Here is a 27,392-nt window from a genome sequence, read left to right on the forward strand (position 1 = left end):
TAGACCATTCTAGTACTTAAAGTCAAACCTCTAAAGGAAGAGTTCCTTTTGAGGTCTATGCGATATTCCCTTGTGTGAGAACCCATTGTATCTCCAGAGTAATAACGTAGCCGCCACCACCCCCGACCCAACCTCCACCCCAACCCCCACCCCAACCCCCACCCTCCACCACACCCCCTCATCCCTTCCCACCCTACCAAGATTGTCCTTAACAATCTGTACCTTTGTTCTGCCACTCACACATTCCGATCTCTTAATGGCCGCTTTTAGCACCATTCTCAGCCTTTATCATCACCATTTACATTCCCTTTGTCCAATTACAGCCCCCCCCACACCCTCCCCAACCCTCACTGTATAAATCTTGTCCGATTTTCTTTGCCTTCAGCTCTGACAAAGGCTGACTTGAAACATCCTCTCTCTCCTGTCAGACCTGCTGAGAGTTTCCAGCATTTTCTGTTTTTGTTTCAGATTCCGGCATCCGCAGTATTTTGCCTTTAACTAATGAATTTAAACTGTTTGAATGGAACCCTGCAATCCTTCCCCTCTTTATTTTCTTCACAGCTCTGCCTCGAGGTTCACTGGAACAGCCAACCAGTGAGAGGTAATCCTGCTGCACAGGTCCTGAAAGTTTCTGCTGCAGCCAGTTGGGAGGAGGTCTGGAGAAGGCTGGGGAAAATGGCTGGAGCAGCCGTTTCCAACCACTTGTGGCGGCTCTCAGCCGGTCCCACTCGCTGACTACAAACCAAATTCAGAGCAGATTGAGGGGAAACCGCACTGAGTTTCTGGGCCATGAAATTACTCAAAGAATCCCTGCAGTGCAGAAGGAGGCCGTTCGGCCCATCGAGCCTGCACCGACAACAATCCCAGCCAGGCCCTGACCCCGCACATTTACCACGCTAATCCCCTGGCACAACCATGGCCAATCAACCTAACCCACACATCTTTGGATACTGTGGCATTCTGTACCACAGAGGGCTGCAGAGGCTGGGTTACGTATGTTCAAGGCTGAGATAGACAGGTTTTTAATCAGTAAGGGAACCAAAGGTCACGGGATAAGGTGGGAATGTGGAGATGAGGATTATCACATCAGTCTTGATCTCATTGAATGGCAGAGCAGGCTCGAGGGGCCAAATGGCCAACTTCTGCTCCTACGTCCATGATCACTGTTTTTACACTGACTCCACGCTTTCACTGAATTCAGCCAAACTGAGACTGAAACTGTCCATCTCGCTGAGAAATTTGGACAAAAATTTTGAGAAAGGGCCTGCACATTTTGACACACTGTGTTATATGATGGACACTTGTCAGGAAAATACAGATGAATTCAATCGCAGATGAAACTCAATGATATTTAAAAGCATCTTCATTCTAAAGAGAGAGGAAATCATTAGAAATTTGGGGGGTCAATTTGGCAACATGGTGATCAGTTTGAGTAAATGTGTGTCTGTACTGCCCTCTGCAGGCAGCACATTGATACAGCAGTATTTTATTTTATCTGACAAAAGAAATACGCAGTCTCCTTCCGCCGCTGACATTTATATGTTATAAATGCGTTTAACAATTTTTACAGTGGTTAACATTATGCTAACGTTACGTCACACACAGTTTCACATATATAAGAGACTTTCAGGGACCCTGATTCAATGAGGGGGAATGTTAATTGCGGGCAGTCGCAGTGGTGAAGATGGGATGAGAGTGCATGAGTCAGGGAAGTGTTACCATCCGATATTTACAGAAAGGGTACAAAGACTGGGAGGCTGCAGACATCTGCCACATCTAACTGCTGGGACCTCACTAACAGCGGCACAGTGGCATGGTGATTGGCACTGCTGCCTCTCAGCGCCAGGGACCCAGGTTTGATTCCCAGCTTGGGTCACTGTTTGTGCGGAGTTTGCATGTTCTCCCCGTGTCTGCGTGGGTTTCCTCCGGGTGCTCCGGTTTCCCCCCACAGTCCAAAGGACATACTGGTTAGATGCACTGGCTGTGGTAAATTCTCCCTCAGTGTACCCGAACAGACACTTGAGTGTGGCGACTGGAGGATTTTGCGTGGGTTTCTTCCGGATGCTCCGGTTTCCTCCCACCGTCTGAAAGACGTGCTGGTTAGGTGAATTGACCATGTTAAATTCTCCCTCAGTGTACCCGAACAGGCGCCAAGTGGCGAGTAGGGGATTTTCACAATAACTTCATTGCAGTGTTAATGTAAGCCAACTTGTGACACTAATAAATAAACTTTAAAAACTCATTATCATTTTCTACTTGTATATCCCATCTGGCAGGCAGCCAGATGAAGAGCCTGATTGGCTACCAGACAGGGAGGATGTATAGGGAGACCACTGGGAGCAGCAATGGGGAGCGAAAGGTCAAGGTCCACCATCGGGGTGGGGGGGTCAGACAATCACAGGCCAGGCGGTTCAAGATTGGCAAAGTGTTGGTCGGCGGGGAGGAGAGGGAGAGGAGATCGGAACGTAGTGATCGGCAGAGAGGAAAATTGGAGCTTGTTGTCTAAAGTTTCTTTATTAGTATCACAAATAGGCTGACATTAACACTGCAATGAAGTTACTGTGAAAAACCCCTAGTCGCCACACTCCGGGTACACTGAGGGAGAATTTAGCATGGCCAATGCATCTAACCAGCACGTCTTTCAGACTGTGAGAGGAAACCGGAACACCCGGAGGAAACAGGGAGAACGTGCAAACTCCACACAGACAATGACCCAAGCCGGGAATCGAACCTGGATCCCTGGCGCTGTGAGGCAGCAGTGCTAATCACTGTGCTTCCGTGCCGCCCTGCAGCTTCAAACAGACAGTACACTCAATCAGAGAACATGACGAATGGAATAGAATATAGCGAGTAAGAACTTTCCCATGTCTGGAGTTTAGGGGGTCTTGTGGCACAGTGGGTAGTGTCCCTGCCTCAGAGCCAGAAGCTTCGGGTTCGAGTCCCACCCCAGGACTTGATGATCAAGGCAGGAGCGTTCATAATGCGGCCAAAACAGGTCGAGTGTCAACCAGCAAATCAATTCCAAACACACCAATGGCTGGCGCTAAGAGCGAGAGAGACTCCTGGTCAGCCATGCTTGATGTGGAGTGGTTCCCCTCAAGCGATAAGCCCCTGGTGACAGACTAGCGACCTGCTTGGGGAATTATTAACTATGGAAACATGAAAATCTGCCTTAGTGCAACCACCAGGTGCGGGAAGACAACTGGATTGTTGGAATTGTCAGGTAACATTACAATAAATTTCAAATCATCGTTTTAGGGCGAGGTCAAAGTTTAAGACTGCCACTATTTTGTCAATACTAGACTCTAAGTAACCATGAAAAGGTAATTAGATTGTTGCTTGAAAAAAGACTTAAAGGAGAGAGGAAGCAAACAGATCAACGGGATTTAAATAGGTAGCTCATGGGGAGAATGTACTAGTACAGGCTTGATGGGCCAAAAGGCCTGCTTCTAAGGCATCTTACAATTCTCATTTCTTCAAACACCAGCATCTTTTGCAAAGCAGTGCAAAGAAAACTCCTCCACGTACCTCAGAGAACCTCAATTGATATTGGAGTGTTTAAATCTGAGGTGCAGTTAAGTTGGCCTTGCGATCTTATGTTGAAGCAGAACTCTGGCGACAGGTTGCGTTCATGCAATTTTAAATTTCCTAAAAATTTCATGATCATATAACACATCATTTTGACGGTTCCCCAGCCTTTGTTGCAGATTAATGCGGGGAGTTCATTTATAAATGATGTTAGTGGAAGAGACGAGGTTAAGTCATGCAGAAAAATCGAACTGTAAGGTTTTAAAATTAGTCATCATCTCAAACGGTGAAAGAGATCAGGTTTAGTCAGAATGAGCATTTAAAATAAAGCTAATTCGCCTAAAACATACTTTCAAAATAAAGCCCACAAGCATGGAGTTTTATTCATTAGAAGATTCCACCACTGCCACACACAAATGAAACAAAGGATTCTCTGGCCTCCCTGTGGTGTGTTTCTTGGCCCCGGGAGCTTGAAACAAGAACAGAGGCTGAGAATATCTATGTGAAAATGCTCAAGTGGTTAACAAAGTACTGAAGATCTTTCAATGAGATCCATGCTTCAACCTGGCTGTACATCAGCCTGTTTTTAAGCAACCAGGACAAGCAATTACAAACAAAGCAGTGACTAGAGAGGAAAATACATGACACTGACGTGTTACAATTTACAGCCCAATTTATCTTAATAACAAACCAAAATGTCCACAGATAGACCCACATTCTCTATGAACCAAAATCAACACTTTTAGTGCATGTATTTGAATAGAATGCTTCATTTGCTAATAATGTACATTGCAGTTGCAAAGGATGATCACCAATCATTCATGGCATTCTTACCAGATGACAAAAACAACTCTGTTGTATCAATAATTCAGGCTAAAATTACAGCTCTGGTTTATTTCAACAAATACATTTACACAGAAGCAAAATCAGCAGATGAGCAGCAGTACTATGCTTAGCTTAGCCCACACTGATACGTATTTTAATTGGTTGCAAAAAAACAAATTAAATAGGCAAATTCTTAATGTTGCCGAGATTGAATGAAGATATGGATTTAAGAAATCAAAGCAGAGGAGATGAGAATAGTTTAGGTAAAGGTTAAAACTGAGAGACTGGAACAGGTTTCAGCAAGGAAAACGGGTAGTAGCTGATAAGGGTTTTGGAAAAGAAATGAGAGAGTTGCTAAAGACTGAGCCCAAGATTTTCCACACCCCCCCCCCCCCCGCCCCTCCCTCCCCCCCCCCCCCCGCCAATTGTGTGTTTTCCCGTGATGGAGGTGGATCGCCATTGGCCGCCAACAAAAGTCTACAGCATTTTGCATGACTCATCCATGCTGTTGCCAAGCTCTTCTCACGGGGGGTTGCCTTCAGTGGGACTGGAAGATCTTGCCGCCGGGAAAGGCTGGAAAATCCAGGCCTGAGATGCTTAAAAAGGTGCAGATGGAAATTGGAAGCAGTGCAAAGTGGGCCATTGAATTGGGAACTAGGTTCCTGATTTAATACCAGTGTTAGCTCTGTGTCTATCAGAGTTACTACATAGTCCTGCAAAGGGAGGAATTGGTTCAATGATTATTTTCCAACTCAGAGAGAGCAATAAGCAAATATTCAAAAGTTAACAAGTTCTCCAACTGGCCAATGTCATAGAATCACAGAATCCCTACCGTGCAGAAGGAGGCCATTTGGCCCATCGAGTCTGCACCAACAACAATCCCACCCAGGCCCTATCCCCATAACTCCACATATTTATCCTGCTAATCCCCTGACACTAAGGTCAATTTAGCATGACCAATCAACCTAACCCGCACATCTCTGGAGTGTGGGAGGAATGTAACTTGATTTCTGTGTCTCTGTGCACTGTTGGAGAACAGATTTTCACCCCATCTGACGAAGGGGCAGCACTCCGAAAGCTTATGGTATTTGCTAGCAAATAAACCTGTTGGACTTTAACCTGGTGTTGTGAGACTTCTTAATGTGGGAGGAAACCAGAGCACCCTGAGGAAGCCCACTCAGACACGGGGAGAATGTGCACACCCTGAGGAAGCCCACACAGACAGTGACCCAAAGTTGGAATTGAACCGGGGCCCTGGCGCTGTGAGGGAGCAGTGCTAACCATTGTGTCACCGTGCTGGTATTTGACAAGTGACAGAAGATATAATCACATTTAAAGTAATGACAATATTTATCACTGAGGTAACATTGATACACTGAGTAAAACTGCTGATTTGCCAAGGTAGAGTAGCATTTACTTTACACTACAGAAAACTTCCATGATCTGAAGTGGCATAAGCCTGAGCAAACATTTGACATGACTTTAAGGCATGCGACATTTTGCAATTAGGAGAAGGTTGAGAGTTGTATATGGCAGAAACAAAAGTTATTTGATACACTGCAGTGCAACAACTAGGGTGTTATAAAATCAAAATGCTTAATATACAGTGATGTGCAGAGGCCATCAACAAAAACATCACTCTCCCTCTCTCCAACTATGAAATGAAATGATGAAAAATTTTAATTGTTTTTTCCAGTGTTTTATTGTCAAGGTTGAATAATTCATTTTATTCATTCATGGGACATGGGCATCAGGCGTCGCTGGCTGGCCAGCATTTATTGCCCATCCCTAGTTGCCCGAGTGCAGTTGAGAGTCAACCACATTGCTGTGGCTCTGGAGTCACATATAGACCAGACCTGGTAAGGATGGCAGATTTCCTTCCCGAAAGGACATTAGTGAACCAGATGGGTTTTTCCGACAATCGGCAAAGGTTTCATGGTCATCAGTAGATTCTTAATTCCAGACATTTTTTATTGAATTCAAATTCTACCATCTGCTGTGGCGGGATTCGAACCCGGGTCCCCAAAACATCAGCTGAGTTCCTAGTTTAATAATCCAGCGACAATACCACTAGACCTCTCCATAGGGGAAACACAGGAGTCTCGAACTTTGTGAAGAGGGTGTGGGAAGAGAGTGATAGTACAGAGCTAACTCTGCAAGAGCAGGGTCCTGCCGAATTTAACATCAGGACCACTTTGTAATTGTTTTCTTCCATTTCCTGTCCAGAAGATGGTTTAATTAATGAGCTGTCAGGAAAACCACCGGCTGGAGGCCGAGTTAGATATCCTCGGGGATGGTCCTCAGGAATCAAGAAAGGGGTAAGCAAGAGGCAGGGAGTGGAGGAAGTCGCCAATCCCAGAGGGACAGGGAGGGGAGTCGGGACTTGTGCGAGGAACATCACTGATCACGGTGGAGGAGGATAAAGGGCCACGCTCAGCAGATAGGAGCACTTGCTCCTTCCAACCCACAAGGTGTGCAATAAATGGCACTTACCTTCTTGAGTCAGAAGCTACCACCTTCTTTTCCTTGCTGGGATTCCCAATCTCTGGTAGACGTGCACAGGAATGTTTAAATTAAAACAAGTTCCCAAATGAACTTCAGGAACCAGATTTAGATATGTCACTGAGGTGAGGCACCTGGACAACACAAAATCTGCCAGTGTAAAATGGCAAAGAGTGCTCACACGGAGGCTTGGTGGCACGTTCCCCGTAAGATTTTTTTTAGATGTCCCTTTTGTACCCCTGCCACCCCACTCCCTCACTCCCAGACACTCTTATCGACCATTATCTGGGGATATCGGGGCTAAGCTGTAGGTGGACTATGTTTTTGGCAATGCTCTGGTATGTTTAGCCAAATAGAAAATCAGAGGAATACTTTCACAAGACTACAGTTGTACTAAAAGTCAAAAAAGAAAAGTTTGACGGGAACGAATGTGAGTTGCAACAATATTTCAGCCAGACGGAACGCCAAACTGAATCCACAATCTGTGCTGAGTTAGATTGATAATATCAATTGGATTGCTACTGGGAATGCTGCAAACAGACCCAACACCCCAGGATAGAATGGGGAACAAACTCGCCAGAGATTTCCCTTCTTCTTCAGAAAGTGTACATTCGCCAATGGCCAATAAACACCAGTTGATAACGTAGTTCGCTGACTTTAACTGCCTAAACTGACAGATAAAGAACAGCCAGTTCCTCAAGTCCCCAGAGGGCTATGACTGCCTGTGGAACTCTCCTTTGGTATGAGCCGATTTTCACCACTGGTTCCCGTGAAAACAGACACAGATGGGAACCAGCGGAACACTTAATCAGATAGGAATCAGTTCCATCCCAATTTCCACTTCATTCTGGCCTGTGCATTTACTGGTCACTGAGGGGTAAACAGTGAGTGTTTCCGTTCAAAATAGGTGGGAGCTTTACTTACATATTATTTTTATTTTTTTAAATTACTGTCACAAGTAGGCTTACATTAACACTCAATGAAGTTACTGTGAAAATCCCCCAGTGGCCACACTCCGGCACCTGTTCAGGTACACTGAGGGAGAATTTAGTATGGCCAATGCACCGACTGTGGGAGGAAACTGGAGCACCCAGAGGAAACCCACGCAGACACGGGGAGAATGTGCAGACTCCACACAAATGTCACCCAAGCCGGGAATCGAACTCTGGTCCCTGGCGCTGTGAGGCAGCAGTGCTAACCACTGTGCCACCCTGCTGCCCACTAGGTGGGCTGGGGGCATCATGCACGTGACTCCCTGGCATGCAGAACACCTAAGTGTAACTCACGCTCACTAAACTTGGTTTGCAGGATTGTTCAGGTGGACCTGACAGTGGAATGTAGGGTGAGATTGAGAGATCACAAAGCAACGGAGAATTTAATGTTTAAAGTTTATTTATTAGTCACAAGTCATCTTACATTAACACTGCAATGAAGTTACTGTGAAAATCCCCTAGTCGCCACACTCCAGCGCCTGTTTGGGTACACTGAGGGAGAATTTGGCATGGCCAATTCACCTAACCTGCACATCTTTGGACTGTGAGAGGAAACAGGAGCACCCGGAGGATACCCACACAGACATGGGGAGAACGTGCGAACTCACACAGTCAGTGGCCCAAGCCAGGAATCGAACCCGGGTCCCTGGCTCAGTGAGGCAGCAGTGCTAACCACTGTGCCACCGTGACAATGGTTGAAATCACAACACTGGAACAGATTTCAATAAGAACATTTCTGAGGAACTTAGGGTCGTGGATGAAAAGGGGAATGCTTTATATGATTCCCGGGTATGGAGGGATTTTTTCACGAGGAGAGATTGAGCAGGTTGGGCCTGTATTCACTGGAGTTTAGAAGAATGAGACCTTATTGAGACATATAGGATTCTCACGGGTCTTAACAGGGTAGATGCTGAGAGGTTTTTTCCCCTTGTAGGAGAGTCTCGGACCAAAGGGCATAATCTCAGAGTAAGGGGTCACCCATTTAGGACACAGATGAGGAGGAATTTCTTCTCTCAGAGGGTGGTGAATCTGTGGAATTCTTTACCGGAGAGGGATGTAGAGGCTGAGTTGTTAAGTATGTTCAAGGCTGAGATAGACAGAGTTTTAATCAGTCAGGGAATCAAGGGTTATGGGGATAATGCAGAAAAGTGGGTTTGAAGATTATCACATCAGATCAGTCATGATCCCTTTGAATGGCGGAGCAGACGTGATGGGCCGAATGGCCTACTCCTGTTCCTATGTCTTACGGTCTTACTTCCAGACTACATGTGTTAATTTTTCCTTTCCCTATTAGGATTTCTAAATGGGTTTCTGGTCCTGAAAGCTGTTTGGAGAAAGAGAAGGAACTACAGAGGGATGTCTAGCTGGTGGTCCACGTCCTCCTACTGGGACCACTGGAACAAAGTGGTCCCAGTAGGAGGACGTGGACTTTGGCAGATGTAGGCATCTCTTCCCAAAGAGAGCTGAATCGCCAGACATCAGACGTCATCACATTGATAGGTGAATGCCCAGGCAACCATTACTTTTTGTCAACCTTTATGTAGCATTGAGAGAATGCATTACTGGATTACTGCATCCACCAACATACCACCAAGCACACCTATCTAGAAAGGACAGTTGTGACCTTTCTTCTCAGGGCCTAGGTCAGAAGGGAGGCAGATGCAGAGCTGGGCCATCAGCTTCAAGAAACAAAAGCACGCAAGAAATCAAAACTGGGGTAGGCTATTAGCCTACATGGGCAGCATGTTGGCACAATGGTTAACACTGCTGCCTCACAGTGCCAGGGACCCGGGTTCAATTCCGGCTTCGGGTGACTGTCTGTGTGGAGTTTGCACATTCTCCTCGTGTCTGTATGGGTTTCCTCCGGGAGCTCCGGTTTCCTCCCACAGTCCAAAGATGTGCAGTTTAGGTTGATTGGCCATGCTAAATTGCTCCTTAGTGTCAGAAGGATTGGGAGGGTAAACACATGGGATTACGGGGATAGGGCCTGGGTGGGATTGTTGTTGGTGCAGGCTCGATGGGCCGAATGGCCTCTTTCTGCACTCTAGGGATTCTATGATTTGACTCTCCAAGCCGTCTACCCCATTTAATAAGATCATGGATTACCTTCTGTCTCAATCCATCTTTCCAAATGATCCACATGTCTCTTGATGCCCAAAGAAATCTATCACCCTCAGTCTCGAATATAATCCACAACGGAGCATCCACAACTCTGTGTTGTAGAGAATTCCAAAAATGTACAATCTTTGGGTTAGCACTGCTGCCTCACAGCACCAGGGACCAGAATTCGATTCCCGACTTGAGTGACGTTTGTGTGGAGTCTGCACAATATCCCCGTGTCTGCGTGGGTTTCCTCTGAGTACTCCAGTTTCCTCCCACAGTCGGTGCATTGGCCATACTAAATTCTCCCTCAGTGTACCTGAACAGGTGCCGGAGTGTGGCCACAGGAGGATTTTCACAGTAACTTCATTGAGTGTTAATGTAAGCCTACTTGTGACAGTAATTTAAAAAAATAAAAATAATATGTAAGTAAAGCTCCCACCTATTTTGAACGGAAACGCTCACTGTTTACCCCTCAGTGACCAGTAAATCCACAGGCCAGAATGAAGTGGAAATTGGGATGGAACTGATTCCTATCTGATTAAGTGTTCCGCTGGTTCCCATCTGTGTCTGATCATCTCAGTCCGAAATGAAATTGTGATGCCCTGTTCTAGATCCCCCAGCCAAGGGAAACACTTCCTCAGCATCTATTTTATCAAGTCTCATTCTTATAAACTCCAGGGAATGTTGGCCTAGTCTATTCATACTCTTTTCATTGGACAATCCTCGTATCCCAGGAAGCAGACTAGTGACCCTTCATCGCACTCCTTCTAGGACCTATATGGCCTTCCTTTTGTAAGGAGATCGAATCTCATCCACGACTCCAGACATGGCCTGAACAATGCAATATAATTGGAGCGCTTCTTTACTCGTTTATTCTAATCCCTTTCTAACAAATGCTAACATAGCATTTGCCTTTCCAAATGTTCATTGTAGCTACATGCTAATTTACTGTGATCCATGTACAAGAATATTAAGATCTGTCCTCATACAAATAATTTCCCCTCGTTCACCATTTAAAAAATATTCTTCTTTCTGTTTGACCTACTGAAGTGGATAACTTCACATTTTGCCACAAAATATTCCATCTGTCATGTTCTTGTTCAGCCACATCCAGAAATGCTGACTTCGGGGCAGCACGGTGACACAGTGGTTAGCACCGCTGCCTCACAGCACCAGGGACAGGTTTTGATTCAGTGGCTTGGGTCACTGTCTGTGCGGAGTCTGCACGTTCTCCACGTGTCTGCGTGGGTTTCCTCCGGGTGCTCTGGTTTCCTCCCACAGTCCAAAAGACGTGCTGGTTAGGTGCATTGGCCATGTTAAATTCTCCCTCAGTGTACATGAACAGGCACCAGAGTATGGTGATTGGGGGATTTTCACAGTAACTTCATTGCAGTATTAATGTAAGCCTACTTGTGATACTAATAAATAAATAAAAACTTCTTCTGGGCAATTTCCCTGCACTGGGAACCATTCGAAAATGTCATTTAAATCACAAACTTTGAATGGTTCTGCCAGGGTAATACCAGGTACTCCAAAAAAGGTAGAAGAAATAAGACTTTTTCTAACTTCTGGGTGAGTATTGTAAATACCCAGACAGATCCTTCCCACATCCACCACAAACAAGATTCCAACTACATCCCCTACTCCCCTCAGCCCTCCCTTGCATGCCAAGGATTCCTCTACTGACACGACCCCCCTCCCCAACATGCAGATCCAACTGCAGACTTGACCCAACATCCCATCTCAACTCGACTTCCCCCCCTCCCCCCCACAGATTGGACCCCTCTGACCTCCAAGAGCCCCACCCCGACCTCCCCCTATCCTGCACAACCTCCCCCCACCCATCCAAATACCCCACAGCTCAGACCAGAGTTTAAAAGAGCAGGTAAGTATAAATTACATTCTTCTCATTCTTGCAAGCCATCTCTTTCTGATGCTAGTCAGACATTATGGCCCGTTGTTAATCGCTGAGGTCCAAGTACAGATCCTAGCAGCACCCCAATACTTATAACCTGACAACCCAAAAATGTCCCATTTATTCCTACTCATGTGTGGCACCTTAACAAAAGATCTTTGAAAATCCAAACACACCGCATCCATTGGTTCCCCTTTGTCCACGCTGTCGATATATCCTCTAGAACTCTAATGAATTTGCCAAACATGATTTCCCTTCCTAAATACATGTTGATTCAGCTTAATCACATGATAATTTTCTGTGTCCTGTTACCAGTCCTCTAATAATAGTCTATCATTTTACCTAGTACTGATCTTAGGCTAACTAACAATAGTTGCCCATTTTCCCCTTTCCTCCCTTCTTAAATAGAAGGGTTGTGCTTGTTATGTTCGAAAATACTTGGGAACTGTTCTTGAATCTAAGGAATTATAGGAGGTGATAACCAATAAATCCCCTATGTCTGAAGCTACCTCTTCACAACCCTAGAATTTAGGTTGTCATGTCCAAGGGACTTGTTGCCTAATGAACCCAGTAATTTCTCTAGTACTGATTCCTTTATTTGTACAGAATTGTTTTTAAATTCCTCATTCCTGCTAGATCCTAGGTCCCCCATTATTTCTAACATTTGTTTTGCATCTTCAACCATGGAGACTGATGCAAAGATTTTGTTTGATGTCACTGCCATATCCTTTATTTCTCAAGAGAATTTCATCTGTCCCTGAATCTTGTGAATCTACTTATCCATTCACTGACGATGATATATCTTTCAAAGAGTATCTCATTGCCATGCGACGAAGGGCTGGCACACGTAATGAGAGCCTAACATGAAACTTAGCTCAAGTTCCGTACGGGTACATTACTCCTCAATTAACTCGGAGCAGTGAAAATGCAGGGCAGGATTTTCCGGCTGCATTCGCCCCAAAAACCAGAAAATCCCACCCGAGGTTAATGGACCTTTGCGTGATCCCCCCCCCCGCACCCACCTGCACCCCATCCCACCCACTACAATTCCCGTGGCGGGGGGTGGACGGGAAAATTCCACTCGCAAGCTCTTCTTAAACATTTGATGAAAATATCATTATACAAGTTCTTCCCTCAAGTTTAAGTTGGAAAATAAGAGATTGGGGGTAAATTTTCATGTCCCGCCTGCCGTGGGAATTGTTGAGGGTGGGACGGACAATTTGACCGGCCGCTGAAAGATCTGTTGTCCTCGGGTACGAAATTCCGGTCTCGTGCTGAGCGCGACTGGAAAATCCCGCTGTTTTACCCGATTTTTGTACCACAACTTCTCTTGAAATGTAATGACCCACAGATTTCCCAGGAAGTTAACCTAACCAATAAAAGGTCTCCAGTGACCTGGGAAACAGGCTAAGTGTACGTTACTCATTTTCCTCTAGTTTCACACCTGTTTAAGGATTTCCTGCTTGGATTTGCTCAGGTCTTCGTATTTAACTTTCCACTGAGACACATCTGCTTCCAGTTTTTCAATCTGCCGCCCAAGCGTGGCTTTGTCCCTGTGTGAAAAATACAATAAACACCGGTTGGTTGAAGATGATGCACTTACGGTTCACAAAATAAATCAAGAAAGAAATGTTCAGCAAGAATCTGATGAAGTTGCAGGGGACCATGTAACAATGAGCAATTGGCAGTGTTTCAGTACTTCACTAAGTCCCAATATTTCACATTTATGATTCAAAAACAATTCTTTAACAATCAGTATTTTTATTTATTCATTTGTGGGACATGGGCGTCACTGGCTGGCCAGCATTTATTGCCCATCCCTAGTTGCCTGAGGATAGTTGAGAGTCAACCACATTGCTGTGGCTCTGGAGTCATATGTAGGCCAGACCAGGTAAGGACGGCAGATTTCCTTCCCTAAAGGACACTAGTGAACCAGATGGGTTTTTCTAACAATCGACAATGGTTTCATGGTCATCAGTAGATTAATTCCAGGTATTTTTTATTGAATTCAAATTCCACCATCTGCCGTGGCAGGATTTGAATCTGGGTCCCCAGGACATTAGCTGAGTTTCTGGATTAATAGTCTAGCGATAATACCACTAGGCTATCGCCTCTCCCCACAGGTTTTCTTGTCTGAAATGTGCACTGTAGGGAGTCTGTTGTGATGTATAATGTCTTTGGGCTGTCACAAAATTGTTTCACAACCAATTATTTATTTTTTGGGGGAAATTCCACCCAAAACATTTGTTGAACATCTCTGCCATTCCCTCATTACACAGAATAATTTCTCTTGTCTCTGTCTCTAAGAGACAGCCTAGTAGGTAGGGACATGTTCGGCGCAACTTGTGGGCCGATGGGCCTGTTTGTGCGGTAGCTTTTCTATGTTCGAGACCAACATTTACTTTAGCTACTTTCTTTTTTGTATGCTTGTAAAAGCACATATAATTTACTTTTTATATTTCTGGTTAGCTTACTCTCATATTCTAATTGTTTTTTCCTTTTTTATCAACTTCTTGAATGCCCTTTGCTCAAACTTTCCCAATCCTCTGACTTAATAGTAATTTTTCACACCATTGTAAGCCACAGATGGATCTTTCTCGCTGAGTTTTTTAAAAATTTCTAATGCAATCTATTTTTGTTGCACATTCTGAGTTGTTTATCTAAATATTTCTCACTGTTTATTTATCAGCAAAACTTTAGTCAATTTACCCACTCAACATTAACCAGCTGCTCTCCTCATGCTTGTGTAGTTGGCTTTAAGCGTAAATTATCTCAAAAACATGTCAACCTCACCATCTCAGGCTGCTCCTACGCAGCGGCAACACAAGTTGTGTTTTCCACTGACAGGATGTTGCCATCAAGCCAAAAGAGGTGCTGTGCCTTTCCCCCAAATGTGTAATGTGGTATACGAATTTCAGGGCTGGAACAATGCCAGGTACGTAGGATATACATCCCAATGACAGACGGATTGTAACAAACAGTGTGTCCCTTCAGTTGGTCACAATAGGCATAGTACTGACCATACACAAAACACCGCATGTTTGCAAAACTCAGAACATAATGGCCGGAATTCTCTGACCGTTCACACGCCGCCACCACGGGCAGCAAGAACAGAGAATGTGGCGCTCAGCCAAATCTCCATTCACTGCAGCGAGGCCGGGAATCCCAGCTATGGACAAGGTTGGAGAATCCAGCCCAATGCCTACTGTAACGTGTGATTCCACGATTGGGCAGAAGGACTGAATAATACCAAGTGTGCTACGAATTGCGCTGCAACGTAAGAGATTAGCGTGTTAAATTAAAGCGCATGGCATTGGGGGGTAAATGGATAGAAAACTGATTGGCAGACAGGAAACAAAGGGTGAGATTTTCTGGTCCCACCCGCCGTGGGAATCATAACGGGCAGGACAGAAAGTTCGGCGGACCACTTAAAGATCTGTTGACCTTAGGCGGAAATTTCCGGTCCTGGGACACGTGCAGCTGGAAAACCCCATCCAAAGAGTAGAAATAAATGGGTCATTTTCTAAATGGCAGACAGTGACTAGTGGGGTACTGCAGGGATCAGTGCGAGAAACCCAGTTATTCACAATATATAATAAATGATTTAGATTAGGGAACTAAATGCAATATCTCCAAATTTGCAAATGACAAATAGTTGGGTGGAGGGTGAGCTGTGAGGGGATGCAGGGATGCTTCAGTGTGATTTGGATAGGCTGAGTAAGTGGGCAAATGCATGGTGCAAAATAATGTGGATAAATGTGAGGTTATCCACTTTGGTAGTAAAAACAGGAAGGCAGATTATTACCTGAATGGTTGTAATTGAGAGAGGGGAATATGCAATGAGACCTGGATGTCCTCGTACACCAGTTGTTTAAGGTAAGCATGCAGGTGCAGCAGCTGATAAAGAAGGCATATGGTATGTTGGCCTTCATAGCGAGAGGATTCAAGGAGAGGAGCAAGGATGTTTTGCTGCAATATACTTGATGAGGCAACACCTGGAATATTGTGTGCAGATTTTGTCTACTTATCTGAGGAAGGATTGCTTGCTCTGGAGGGAGTGCAGAGAAGGTTTACCAAACTGAATCCTGGGATAGTGGGACTGACATATGAGGAGGGATTGAGTCAATTAGGATTATATTCACTGAGTTCAGAAGAATGAAGGGGATCTCATCGAAGCGTATAAAATTCCAGCAGGACTAGACAGGGTGAATACAGGAAGGATGTTCCTGATGGTGAGGAGTCCAGAACCAAGGGTCATGGTCTAACAATAAGAGGTAAATTTGTTAAGACTGAGATGAGAATTTTCTTTACCCAGTAGTAAGCCTGTGGAATTGTTACCACAGAAAGTGCTTGAGGCCAAAACATTGTATGTTTTCAAGAAGGAGTTAGATATGGTTCTTGGAGCAAAGGCAATCAAAGGAAAATTGGGGGGGAGATGGGATCATTGAGTTGGATGATCAGCCATGATCATAATGAATGATGAGCAGGCTTGAAGGGCCGAATGGCCTCCTCTTGCTCCTATTTTCCATGTTTCTAACAAGCAATTTAAGATTATCAGTCAGGCTCACAATGTAGTACATTTATATATGCTAGAAGCTACATATAGTCATATGCAGAAACTATTCCTCTGCAGGCAAAAGGAATAAGCCCAGACATTGCATCTTTTTGGAATAAACAAAAGTATGGGGGACAATAGCTCCCTGCTACATTTGCCATCTTGACCAATCAAAACAAACTTGCCAACCAATGAGCACTCTTTTCTCATGCAGTGCAAATTGTTGTTCTCTTTGAAATTTGGTTTTCTTGCATCTGTCCTGATGAGTGCAAGATGAAAAGTTTTGAGAAAAAGGTTTTTTTTTAGCAATGCACAACTTCTGTTTCTGGATTCGAAAGATGAAATAAAATGAGAAAAGGTCAGAAATCATCTAAAGCCAAATCTAAATCAATATCAAATGTTCCTTCAAACAAATTGGACCCTGAGGCGGGAAGATTGCAGCGTAATTTTCCAAGTCTGAAATGTAGACTCCCCACGTCTCCCAGGCAATTAATCAAAGCTGCAATTGCTGGAAATATTGTCATGGCAAATTGTTGCAGCATGGGCTGCCACATTGAAAAAGGAAAATAAGATGGACTTAAGAATGTGATTCTGCAGTTGTCTCACAACCTGCCTTCCTTTTTAACCAATAGACAACTCTTCTGTAAGCTGTACTGTGAGTTTCATACGAAGCGACATTGACCTGATGATATTTCAAAAGCAAAATAATTGGTAAGAAGTCATGCTTCACCTGCCTCTCAGACGTACTGTCCAAGTGAAAAAATATCAAGGTGCCCTAACTCGACAGTAGATGCAATGACCTGAGACAGGCAGCGTTATCTGGACATCTGGACGCATCTCCTGCAGGCAAATGAAATCAGCCGGAACCAATCATGCTCATTGCCAGTGTGACCTTTAAACATTGAGGCACAAGCGATCTCCAGCAGCCCCGATCAACTCCCTCCTGAGCTCATTAGAGAAGTTTAGCATTGCCGGTTTCGTCAGCCTCCTAACAAGATCTTCTTTCCATTTCTAGACGGTAGCCCTAAGTTAGCGCCCAGGTCTCCAGCTCCTGCTCAGCGACTGGGTGAACCCACCTCCCACCTTAAGGCAGAAACAATTGTAACTGTATAACACCAGGTAGAAATTATACTGTTTGCAGAGAGGATTGACTGTTCATTCAATTCCAACGGTCTGGAATACTTTGTAAATAATTAATAAATGCCAGCTCCTGATACCACTTTTCACATAATGAATGTCAGTGATGATGCCATCTCTGTAAGTCAGGTTAAACTATCACGGATATGTTCAGTGTACATTGGAAAGTAATATGTAGATGATAGTTTCCAAAATAAATGAAGTAAGCCCTATCGAGCTCGATAAAAGGTTTGATAAAATTCCACAAATCTATAGATTAACACACAGCACAACAATGAATAAGGACAAAGTTTTAAAAGCAAGAAAATAATAATTTTCAAACTGGTGAACTTTTTTTTATTTGGTTTGATTTGATTTATTATTGCCTCATGTATTAGTATGCAGTGAAAAGTATTGTTTCTTACGCGCTATACAGACAAAGCATACCATTCACAAAGAAGGAAACGAGAGAGCGCAAAATGTAGTGTTACAGTCACAGCTAGGGTGTAGAGAAAGATCAACTTAATATATCTCAGTTCCATTCAAATGTCTGATGGCAGCAGGGAAGAAGCTGTTCTTGAGTCGGTTGGTACGTGACCTCAGACTTTTGCATCTTTTTCCCACGGAAGAAGGTGGAAGAGAGAATGTCCGGGGTGTGTGGGGTCCTTGATTATGCTGGCTGCTTTTCTGAGGCAGTGGGAAGTGTAGGCAGAGTCAATGGATGGGAGGCTGGTTTGCGCGATGGACTGGGCTTCTTTTACGACCCTTTGTAGTTTCTTGCACAATATCTTCAACGGTACATAATCCTATCAAAAGGACAGCACAGTGGTCAGCACTGCTGCCTCACAGCGCCAGGGTCCCAAGTTCAACTCTGGCCTTGGGTGACTGCCTGCATGGAGTTTCCCCATGTGTGTGTTTTCGTCGGGTTTCCTCCCACACTCCAAAGATGTGCGGGATGGGTTGAGTGGCCATGCTAAATTGCCCCTTTAGTGTCAAGAGATTAGCAGGGTAAATGCGTGGGGTTACAGGGATGGGGATGGGCCTGCGTGGGATTGTTGTTGGTGCAGGCTTAATGGGCCAAATGGCCTCTGTCTGCACTAAAGGGATTCTACGATTCTGTGATAAAAGCAGTAAAGATTCCATTGGATAACTCATAAAAGCAAATTAGATGACTCTTTGGTTCATAACCGAATTGAACATTTTAAAGGAACGTTTAGGGAGATTATTATTAATTATGCTTTGGTAGATTCATGGAAGCAAGCACCTGTTCATTCTCAAGCACCACCTGTCCTTCAGAGTACCTCTGGCATGTTGGATCTATTGTCACAAGTGTGACCACGACAGAGTTTGTGTTCAGCTATGATACTTAGAAATATCGCAGCTATTTCTGAACCAGCCTTCTTGGTAAAGTCATGGAAACACCAGAAGCATTCTTGAATCTCAATATTTCTTGATGAATATATCGGGTCAGTATATATAATGCTATCCATTCCTTCCATGAGCTGCCAGGTGTTTCAACATAATTTATTGAACAGAGCTTAGCCTCTTTAAACATTTTTTAAAATTAATTTGTCAGATGCGGGCGTCACTGGCTAGGCCAACAATCATTGCACATCCCTAACTACCCTTGAGAAGGTAGTGGCGAGCTGTCTTCTTGAACCACAGTAAGAAGTTTAACAACACCAGGTTAAAGTCCAACAGGTTTATTTGGTAGCAAAAGCCACACAAGCTTTCGGAGCTCCAAGCCCCTTCTTCAGGTGAGTGGGAATTCTGTTCACAAACAGGGCATATAAAGACACAGACTCAATTTACATGAATAATGGTTGGAATGCGAATACTTGCAACTAATCAAGTCTTTAAGAAACAAACAACGTGAGTGGAGGGAGCATCAAGACAGGCTAAAAAGATGTGTATTGTCTCCGGACAAGACAGCCAGTGAAACTCTGCAGGTCCAGGCAAACTGTGGGGGTTACAAATAGTGTGACATGAACCCAATATCCCGGTTGAGGCCGTCCTCGTGTGTGCGGAACTTGGCTATCAGTTTCTGCTCAGCGACTCTGCGCCGTCGTGTGTCGTGAAGGCCGCCTTGGAGAACGCTTACCCGAATATCAGAGGCCGAATGCCCGTGACCACCGCATTCTTGAATCACCGCAGCCCATGTGTTGTGGGAACACCCAGAGTGCTGCTAGCAAAGGAGTTCCAGGATTTTGACCCAGTGACAGGGAAGGAATGGCAATATAGTTCCGTGTAGGGAGGTGTGTGGCTTGATAGGGAACACGAAGGTGGTGGTGTTCCCATGTGTCTGCTGCCCTTGTCCTTCTACGTAGTAAAGGTCACGAGTTTGGAAGAAGCTGTTGAAGGAGCCTCATGCTGCAGCACATTTTGTAGATGGTACACACATCTGCCGCTGTCGTTAGTGGTGGAGTGCGTGAATGTTGAAGGTGGTGGATGGGGTTCCAATTAGTGCTTTGTTCTGGATGGTGTCGAGCTTATTCTGTGTTGTTGGAGGAGTGGAGGCTGCCCGCCATTGGCCAGTGATGGGATCTTCCTGCCCGACCATTGTCAACGGGGTTTTCTGTTGTTTACACCCTCTGCCGCCTGGGAACCTGCGGCAAGGTGGGACAGGAGTAGGGTTCACCAACAGCAGGACCAGAAGACCCTGCCAGCTGGAATGGCTGAAAAATCCATTTTTCAGAGGTCCCACATTTGAAAAACATTCTCGACCGGAAAACCAGATGGTTCATCTTTCCCCTTTTTGTGCTCCTCCTGTTCCTGGTGCTTCATCGCCGCTCACAGAAGGAGCATTTCCAGTTTCTTCATTCTCCTCAAAGTGGGACTCACACCAGTGAGGCTCTAACCCATTGTCATTGGTACCTCAAGCTGATGTGTTAATATTCCACTGAAATCTCTGAACTCTGCATCCTCTGAAAACTGTGAACTGTGTTGGTTTCCAACATAAAATAATGAAAATTGCTCATTTCCTAAATTTCATTCAGTTATAATCTAAAGCAGTTTGTGAAATTGGGCAACATTAGCAACAAAGCTCAGCATATAGACATAAATCCCAATGAAGGTAATACACTGAGTCCCTAATTTCCTCCTGATATACTTGAACCCTCAATGATTTCACAGTAGATTGCTTTTTATAACACTTTAAAACACCCCCCTCCTTTTTAACTAGAGACAGATAGACATGGGTGGCACTTAACTCAAGAAGCTCCACATTTCTATTTGTTTGAGCCTCACTCATACAAAAGATAATTCGCACAAATTATGCAGTTTGATGCTTGGCACATATGTTTTAAGTTTATGTTTAAAGTTTATTTATTAGTGTCACAAGTAGGCTTACATTAACACTGCAATGAAGTTACTGTGAAAATCCCCTGGTCGCCACGCTCCGGCGCCTGTTCGGGTACACTGAGGGAGAATTTAGCATGGCCAATGCACCTAACCAGCACATCTTTCAGACTGTGAGAGGAAACCGGAGCACCTGGAGGAAACCCACACAGACATGAGGAGAACATGCAGACTCAACACAGACAGTGACCCAAGCCAGGAATCTAATCCAGGTCCCTGGTGCTGTGAGGCAGCAGTGTTAACCACTGTGCCAACATGTACGCTGATCTTTCCAAGTTACATAGCATACAAGTTGTAAGGAATTTACTATCCTGATATAAAGAGCAAAATTTCTTTTAAAAATTGATTAGAGGAGAAGGAAATTGAACAAATCAGTTGGCAGACTCGGAGTTCATTATACTGTTGTTATCTTACATTCTACTTCATGAAGTACATCGCTTCATTCAATCACAATAACAAGTCCAACATCCAGCTGTTAAAGATTAAGCAGGTGGCACGGTGGCACAGTGGTTAGCACTGCTGCCTCACAGACCAGGGTCCCAGGTTCAATTCCGGCCTTGGGTCACTGTCTGTGTGGAGTTTGCACATTCTTCCTGTGTCTGCGTGGGTTTGCTCCGGTTTCCTCCCACGCTCCAAAGATGTGCGGGTTAGGTTGATTGGCCATGTTAAATTGACCCTAGTGTCAGGGGACTAGCTAGGGTAAATGGATGGGGTTTAGGGCCTAGGTGGGATTGTGGTCGGTGCAGACTTGATGGGCCAAATGGCCTCCTTCTGCACTGTAGGGATTCTATGATTAACTGGTCCAACTGTCAGATTTGCATTTGTAGTGTATATCGCAGACAGAGTAGCCAAGATAATCCGAGTGCTATGACTTATATTTTACAATTGGCACTATAAGGTCGTTTATGCATGGCTTTATCACTTGTGGTTTTTGAAGATGTTTTCGAATCTATCCTCTTTTGCTTCACTTGAGACTACCATCACCACAGGCTGTCACACAGAGACACTCGTGCAATGCAACACAAAACAATGTTCACAACCAACTAATAGTTGAGATTCCCACATGGTGGCTTCAAGGGCAGAAGTTAAAAGAAGGATGTGAACCTTGATAACATTTTAGCGTCTCTCTGAAATGTATCAAAGAGTTTCATGCACCACAAGTTACTTCCAAAAGCAGTGGCAAATGTCTTTTTATGTACAGCGTGTTCCTGCAAATACCACTGAGACAGGTTAATCTGTTATCATGGTGGTGTTGGAGGGTACACTGTTGCCCAGGGGACTGACAGGTCTACCTACTCTTCAAGTCATGTTAACCAGAGTCACTGTTTAAAGCAGATAGGGATTGGTGTAAAGCAAAATCTACAAAGCAGCAGTGCATCAGGACAAGACGAGAATGTCAGCCCAACATATGAACCCAGTCCTCCAGTGGAGCTTGAACGGACAACCTTCCTTGATGTACGCTACATGCACATTTCATGGCAAGATTAACAGCAAGGTTACAAGCGTCACCATTATTTATTTATTTTTGTTTTATTTTATTTATTAGTGTCACAATTTTCACAGTAACTTCATTGCAGTGTTCATGTAAGCCTACTTATGACACTAATAAATAAACTTTAAACTTACAGTAGACTCACATGAACACTGCAATGAATTTACTGTAAAAATTCCCTAGTCGCCACACTCCAATGCCTGTACGGGCACGCTGAGGGAGAATTTAACATGGCCAATGCACCTAACCAGCACGACTTTCAGACTGTGGGAGGAAACCGGAGCACCCCAAGAAAACCCACGCAGACATGGGGAGAACGTGCAAACTCCACACAGACAGTGACCCAAGATGGGAATCGAACTCGGATCCCTGGTGCTGTGAGGCAGCAGTGCCAACCACAGTGCTAGCGTGCCACTCTTTATGGAATAGCTCGGACAATCTGGCATCCAGCGATGAGCAGTTAATTGGAAAATCAAGTTTGTCCTGCTCCTCCACAAACTTTGTTCCATTGGCACTATGCTAAGATTTGGCTTTCAAATACACTAAAGCTGTGAAGTTGTGCCACTTACCTATCAGATACCGACTAAACACACCAGAAAAAGTTGGATTTGTCCTTTCACGTATTATATGAATTTTTATTGTGTGATTACATGTTAATCTGCCAAAAAATAACCTCTTTGGTACTGAAAGTGTAATTTTTAAATTACAAGTCTCATTCCTTCAGGTTTTAATTGTTGTTGGAGATCTTGAAAAAGTTTTAAAACATTTTTAAAAACTTTTCCTTGCTGTCTCTTTTATCCCTCTCCCTAAACTCAATCTTTCTCTTCCTCTTATTTTGAGTGTTGCTGAAACAAAAAATACATTCTCTCAAAGCTTTTCATCCTGCACTCATCAGGGAGGAATCACAAGGATAGCAAGTCTGAAAGGGAACATTTTATACTGCATGAGAAAATATGCTGATTGGTTGATAAGTGGGCTCTGGTTCGTTCTCAGTGTTCCAATGGAGAGCTATTATTCCCCAAGCTTTTCAAGCCAGGGAAGTCAACTCTGATTTGTTGAGTCATCACCACGGAAAAATACACCAGGGAACAGTTGTTTCCCAGAGTGTTGTTTATTGAAAAATACACAATGCCTGGATATTCATTCTGTTCACAAAGGAAAATGCCAGCAATTATCTTTTTATTTTGCTTCCTGCATATTATTTTACACAGAATATTCTAACTCACACTTCCTACTTTGGAGTCTGCGTGCCTCATTAAGGATCCTTCCGTTAGATCAGGAGAAGATACATGATGATGCTACCCTGTTCACATAGATCCTAGATCCCCTACCAAGGGTGCATGCTGTTTCAGACATCTGAGGACAATACATTGTCATGGAAACAGTCTGTGGGAATTGTAAGCATGATGGCCCCTCAACCACTGCTGAAAACAAAATCTGTGCCGGTGTTTAATTCCCATGAGAACCCAAGGATGAAAATACCAATACAATGATGGAGAAATTGGGCCCTAGAGACAATGCAAAACAGTCAATCGCCAGACCAGTTTATTTTACTGCTGAAGTCAATCGAAGATAAACTCGAGCAGGGTGTAAGACGTGCTGCCAATTCATTATTGACTGCCTTGCGGTGTTGCCTCAGACCAATTTAATCCCCAATGCATCTAACTGTCTGCAATCATCCCTCTCCTTGTAGGTCAAGAATTGGTGGTGGCAATATTGGTGAATTGCTATGGAGAATCTCCTGCTTGTCTAATAATTTGCTCAAAGGAATCGCCATCTCTCGCAGAAAATACGGTGACAGCACAGTGGCACAGTGGTTAGCACTGCTGCCTCACAGCACCAGGGACCCGGGTTCAATGCTGGCCTCGGGTGACTGTCTGTGTGGAGTTTGTACATTCACCCCGTGTCTGCGTGGGTTTCCTCCGGGTGCTCCGGTTTCTTCCCACAGTCCAAAGATGTGCGGGTTAGGTTGATTGGTCAGGATAAATTGCCCCTTCAGGGAGAGTAGGGGGATAGGAAAGGACCTGGGTGGGATTGTCGTCGGTGCAGGCTCGATGGGCCAAATGGCCTCCTTCTGCACTGTAGATTCTATGATACATTGCAGTCTTTTTCAGGCCGTAATGCCACATATATCTGGAAATTTCCAGCAAGCCATCAATGTGCCTAGGTGCCCCCTCTGCTCGAGGAGTCGGGGAGGGGTTGTGAGGCGGGCAGGAGAATTCACATACTCTCATCTCTTCTGGTATTATACAACCAGGTGGGGAGGCAGTGGCATAGTGGTAATATTATTGGACTAGTAATTCAGAGACCTAGGAGAAGATCTAGGAACTCGGGTTCAAATCCCACCACGATAGGTGGTGAAATTTAAATTCAATTTTAAAAATCTGGAATTAAAAGTCTAACGATGACCATGAAACCATTGTCGATTGTCATTAAAATCCCATCTGGTTCACTAATGTCCTTAAGGAAGGAAATCTGCCATCCTTACCTAGTCCAGCCTACATGTGACTCCAGACCCACTGCAAGGTAGCTGACTCTTAAATGCCCTCCGAAATGAAGGGCAGTTAGGGATGAGCAATAAATGCTGGCCCAGCCAGTGATGCCCACATCTCGTAAATGAGTTTTTAAGAATTGCAGCATTTATTTGGGGGATAGTATGTGGAGGAGAAGGGGTGATGAACCCATGGTGAGTACTTGCTGGTTAAGCCATTTGAAGAGATCAAAGTGCGGAAACAATAAGCACCCTAAACTAGCCGGTAGGTTATGGGTTAATTTAACTTCCCAAGGTGTACGTATTAGCTGTGCACTGTGCTGTTAGACAGAAAACTCAATGCCATTCCATAGCCAAGAATAGCAGATGGTACAAGACAAAAAGACCCAGTTCAGACTATGCCCAATAGATACCATCCTGAGAAAAACGCAAAATACTGCGGGTGCTGGAATCTGAAACAAAAACAGAAAAATGCTGGAAAATTTCAGCAGGTCTGACAGCATCTGTGGAGAGAGAGTAGAGCCAGCGTTTTGAGTCTAGATGATCCTTCATCACAGCCACCCTAAACAGGGTAAAGCCACTTCAAATACACAAGTGAGGTAACTTTCCAATTTTAAGTGCAGGTAAGCAATTCAGGCGTACACTGCACCTGACTATTGATTTGAATGGTTGGCAAATGATTCGGGAGGGGTCATTCCATTTTCCAATGTGTTCTCCTAGACAGGGTCCTAGTCAATGCGTTCTCCTAGTCAGGGTCATCAGAAAATTACATTTTCCATGTCAAATTACTGCACATTTTATCAACAAGCTTCCATACTAAACTCAGGAGCATTGCCCTGGAAATGACTGACAATGAATAATACACAATACATTCACTTGTCTGCTATTTCAACCTGCTTAAATCATAGAATCCTACAGTTCAGAAAGAGGCCATTCGGCCCATCGAGTCTGCACTGACCACAATCCCACCCAAGCTCTACCCCCATAACCCCATGCATTTACCCTGGCTGACACTAGGGGGCAATTTTATCATGGCCAATCCACCTAACTCGCACACCTTTGTGAGAGGAAACCAGAGCACCCGGAGGAAACCCAAGCAGACACAGGGAGAATGTGCAAACTCCATACAGACAGTGACACAAGCGGGGAATCGCTTGGCGCTGTGAGGCAGCAGTGCTAACCACAGTGCCACCCTGCAAGGTGAAAAAGGAACATGATATAAGCTCATTAAACACAGCCTTCGATATCATGATGGGCTGTGGCTTTTGGAAACCCTATACTATTTCCATTTTTAATATTATCATTGCAGGAAGTGGTACTTAAGCTGTTGTCATGACGTTTTGTATCACATCTCTCACAGAGAAATTGTGGTGCCCCTTTCAGGCTTAACAGACTCACAAAAACCACACTGATACTTGACATATCAAAAGGGTGACTCGTGTTTTCACAGCTGCATGACTGGAAACCCCTATCTACTGCACAGTGCAGCAAAAAGGTTTACAGGGAAGAGTGGATGCCTCCAAGCGATTATGAAACATCTCTTTCAGGGATTTGCATGGTATAACACAGCTTTAGAATGGAGCTCAAGTAATTTGTAAACTGTTGAATGTTCAAATTCGACACAGCCTGAAACTTATCCCCGATGTCAAATGCAAATTCTGGTTGATGTATTGATGGGGGTGGAGGGGAAGCGATGGCCTCGTGGTATTATCACCAGACTATGAATTCAGAAACTCAGTTAATGTTCTGGGGACCTGGGTTCGAATCCCGCCGCGGCAAATGGTGCAATTTGAATTCAATAATAGAGAGAATATCTGGAATTAAGAATCCATTGATAATCGTGAAACCACTGACGGAAAACCCATCTGGTTCACTAATGTCCTTTAGGGAAGGAAATCTGCCACCCTTACCACGGACTCCAGAATCACAGGAATGGGGTTGATTCTCGACTATCCTCGGGCAACTAGGGATGGGCAATAAATGCTGGCCAGCCAGCAACACCCATGTCCCACAAATGAATAAAAAGGACATTTTTATTCCATTGATGAACCACCTTTCTACTGCCAATGACAGGCATCAATAATATCCCTGATCTGAAATGATATGGGTGATGCCATGATCCAATAGCCACTGCTGATGTAGTTTCAAAAAATCATAGATACACCCCTCATTCATTTCAATTCCATGTATTAAGAAAACTGAAGCTTTGTCCTTTCAAGAATTCCTTCCCACAGGAGCGAAGAATTATCCATAATCCGCAAAGGATATTATTATTCTGTGATCCTGAAATCTCAGCTCTTAGGATGTTTAATTGAACAATTCTCTGTCTTATTCGGCCCACAGGTTTTCCCTGCCTCGGCCACATCCATGTGATCTGTGCAATAGAGGCTACTTAGTAGTGGGAACCTATGGTGAGTGTCTATATAAGGGCTACACAGCAGACTAAGGGTCATCTGGCCTGGGGGACCAATTGGGACTCAGATTGGGGAATCAGTCCAGGGGGTGGAGCTTTTTGG

The 27,392-nt window shown here is 44.4% G+C and overlaps 1 protein-coding gene across 3 annotated transcripts in view; it reads right to left on the reverse strand.

The window, feature by feature from the left end:
• LOC144496164 (coiled-coil domain-containing protein 102A-like) overlaps positions 1-27,392 on the reverse strand; it is a 528,300-nt gene that overhangs the window by 392,394 nt on the left and 108,514 nt on the right. For all 3 annotated transcript variants that reach the window (XM_078217149.1, XM_078217150.1, XM_078217151.1), the window contains exon 4: positions 13,310-13,418. In XM_078217149.1, coding sequence (XP_078073275.1) covers positions 13,310-13,418 — 109 coding nt within the window. The remainder of the gene's footprint in view (positions 1-13,309; positions 13,419-27,392) is intronic.

This window comes from Mustelus asterias, chromosome 7 (assembly GCF_964213995.1).
Source record: "Mustelus asterias chromosome 7, sMusAst1.hap1.1, whole genome shotgun sequence".
In the NCBI taxonomy this organism is placed as follows: Eukaryota; Metazoa; Chordata; class Chondrichthyes; order Carcharhiniformes; family Triakidae; genus Mustelus; species Mustelus asterias.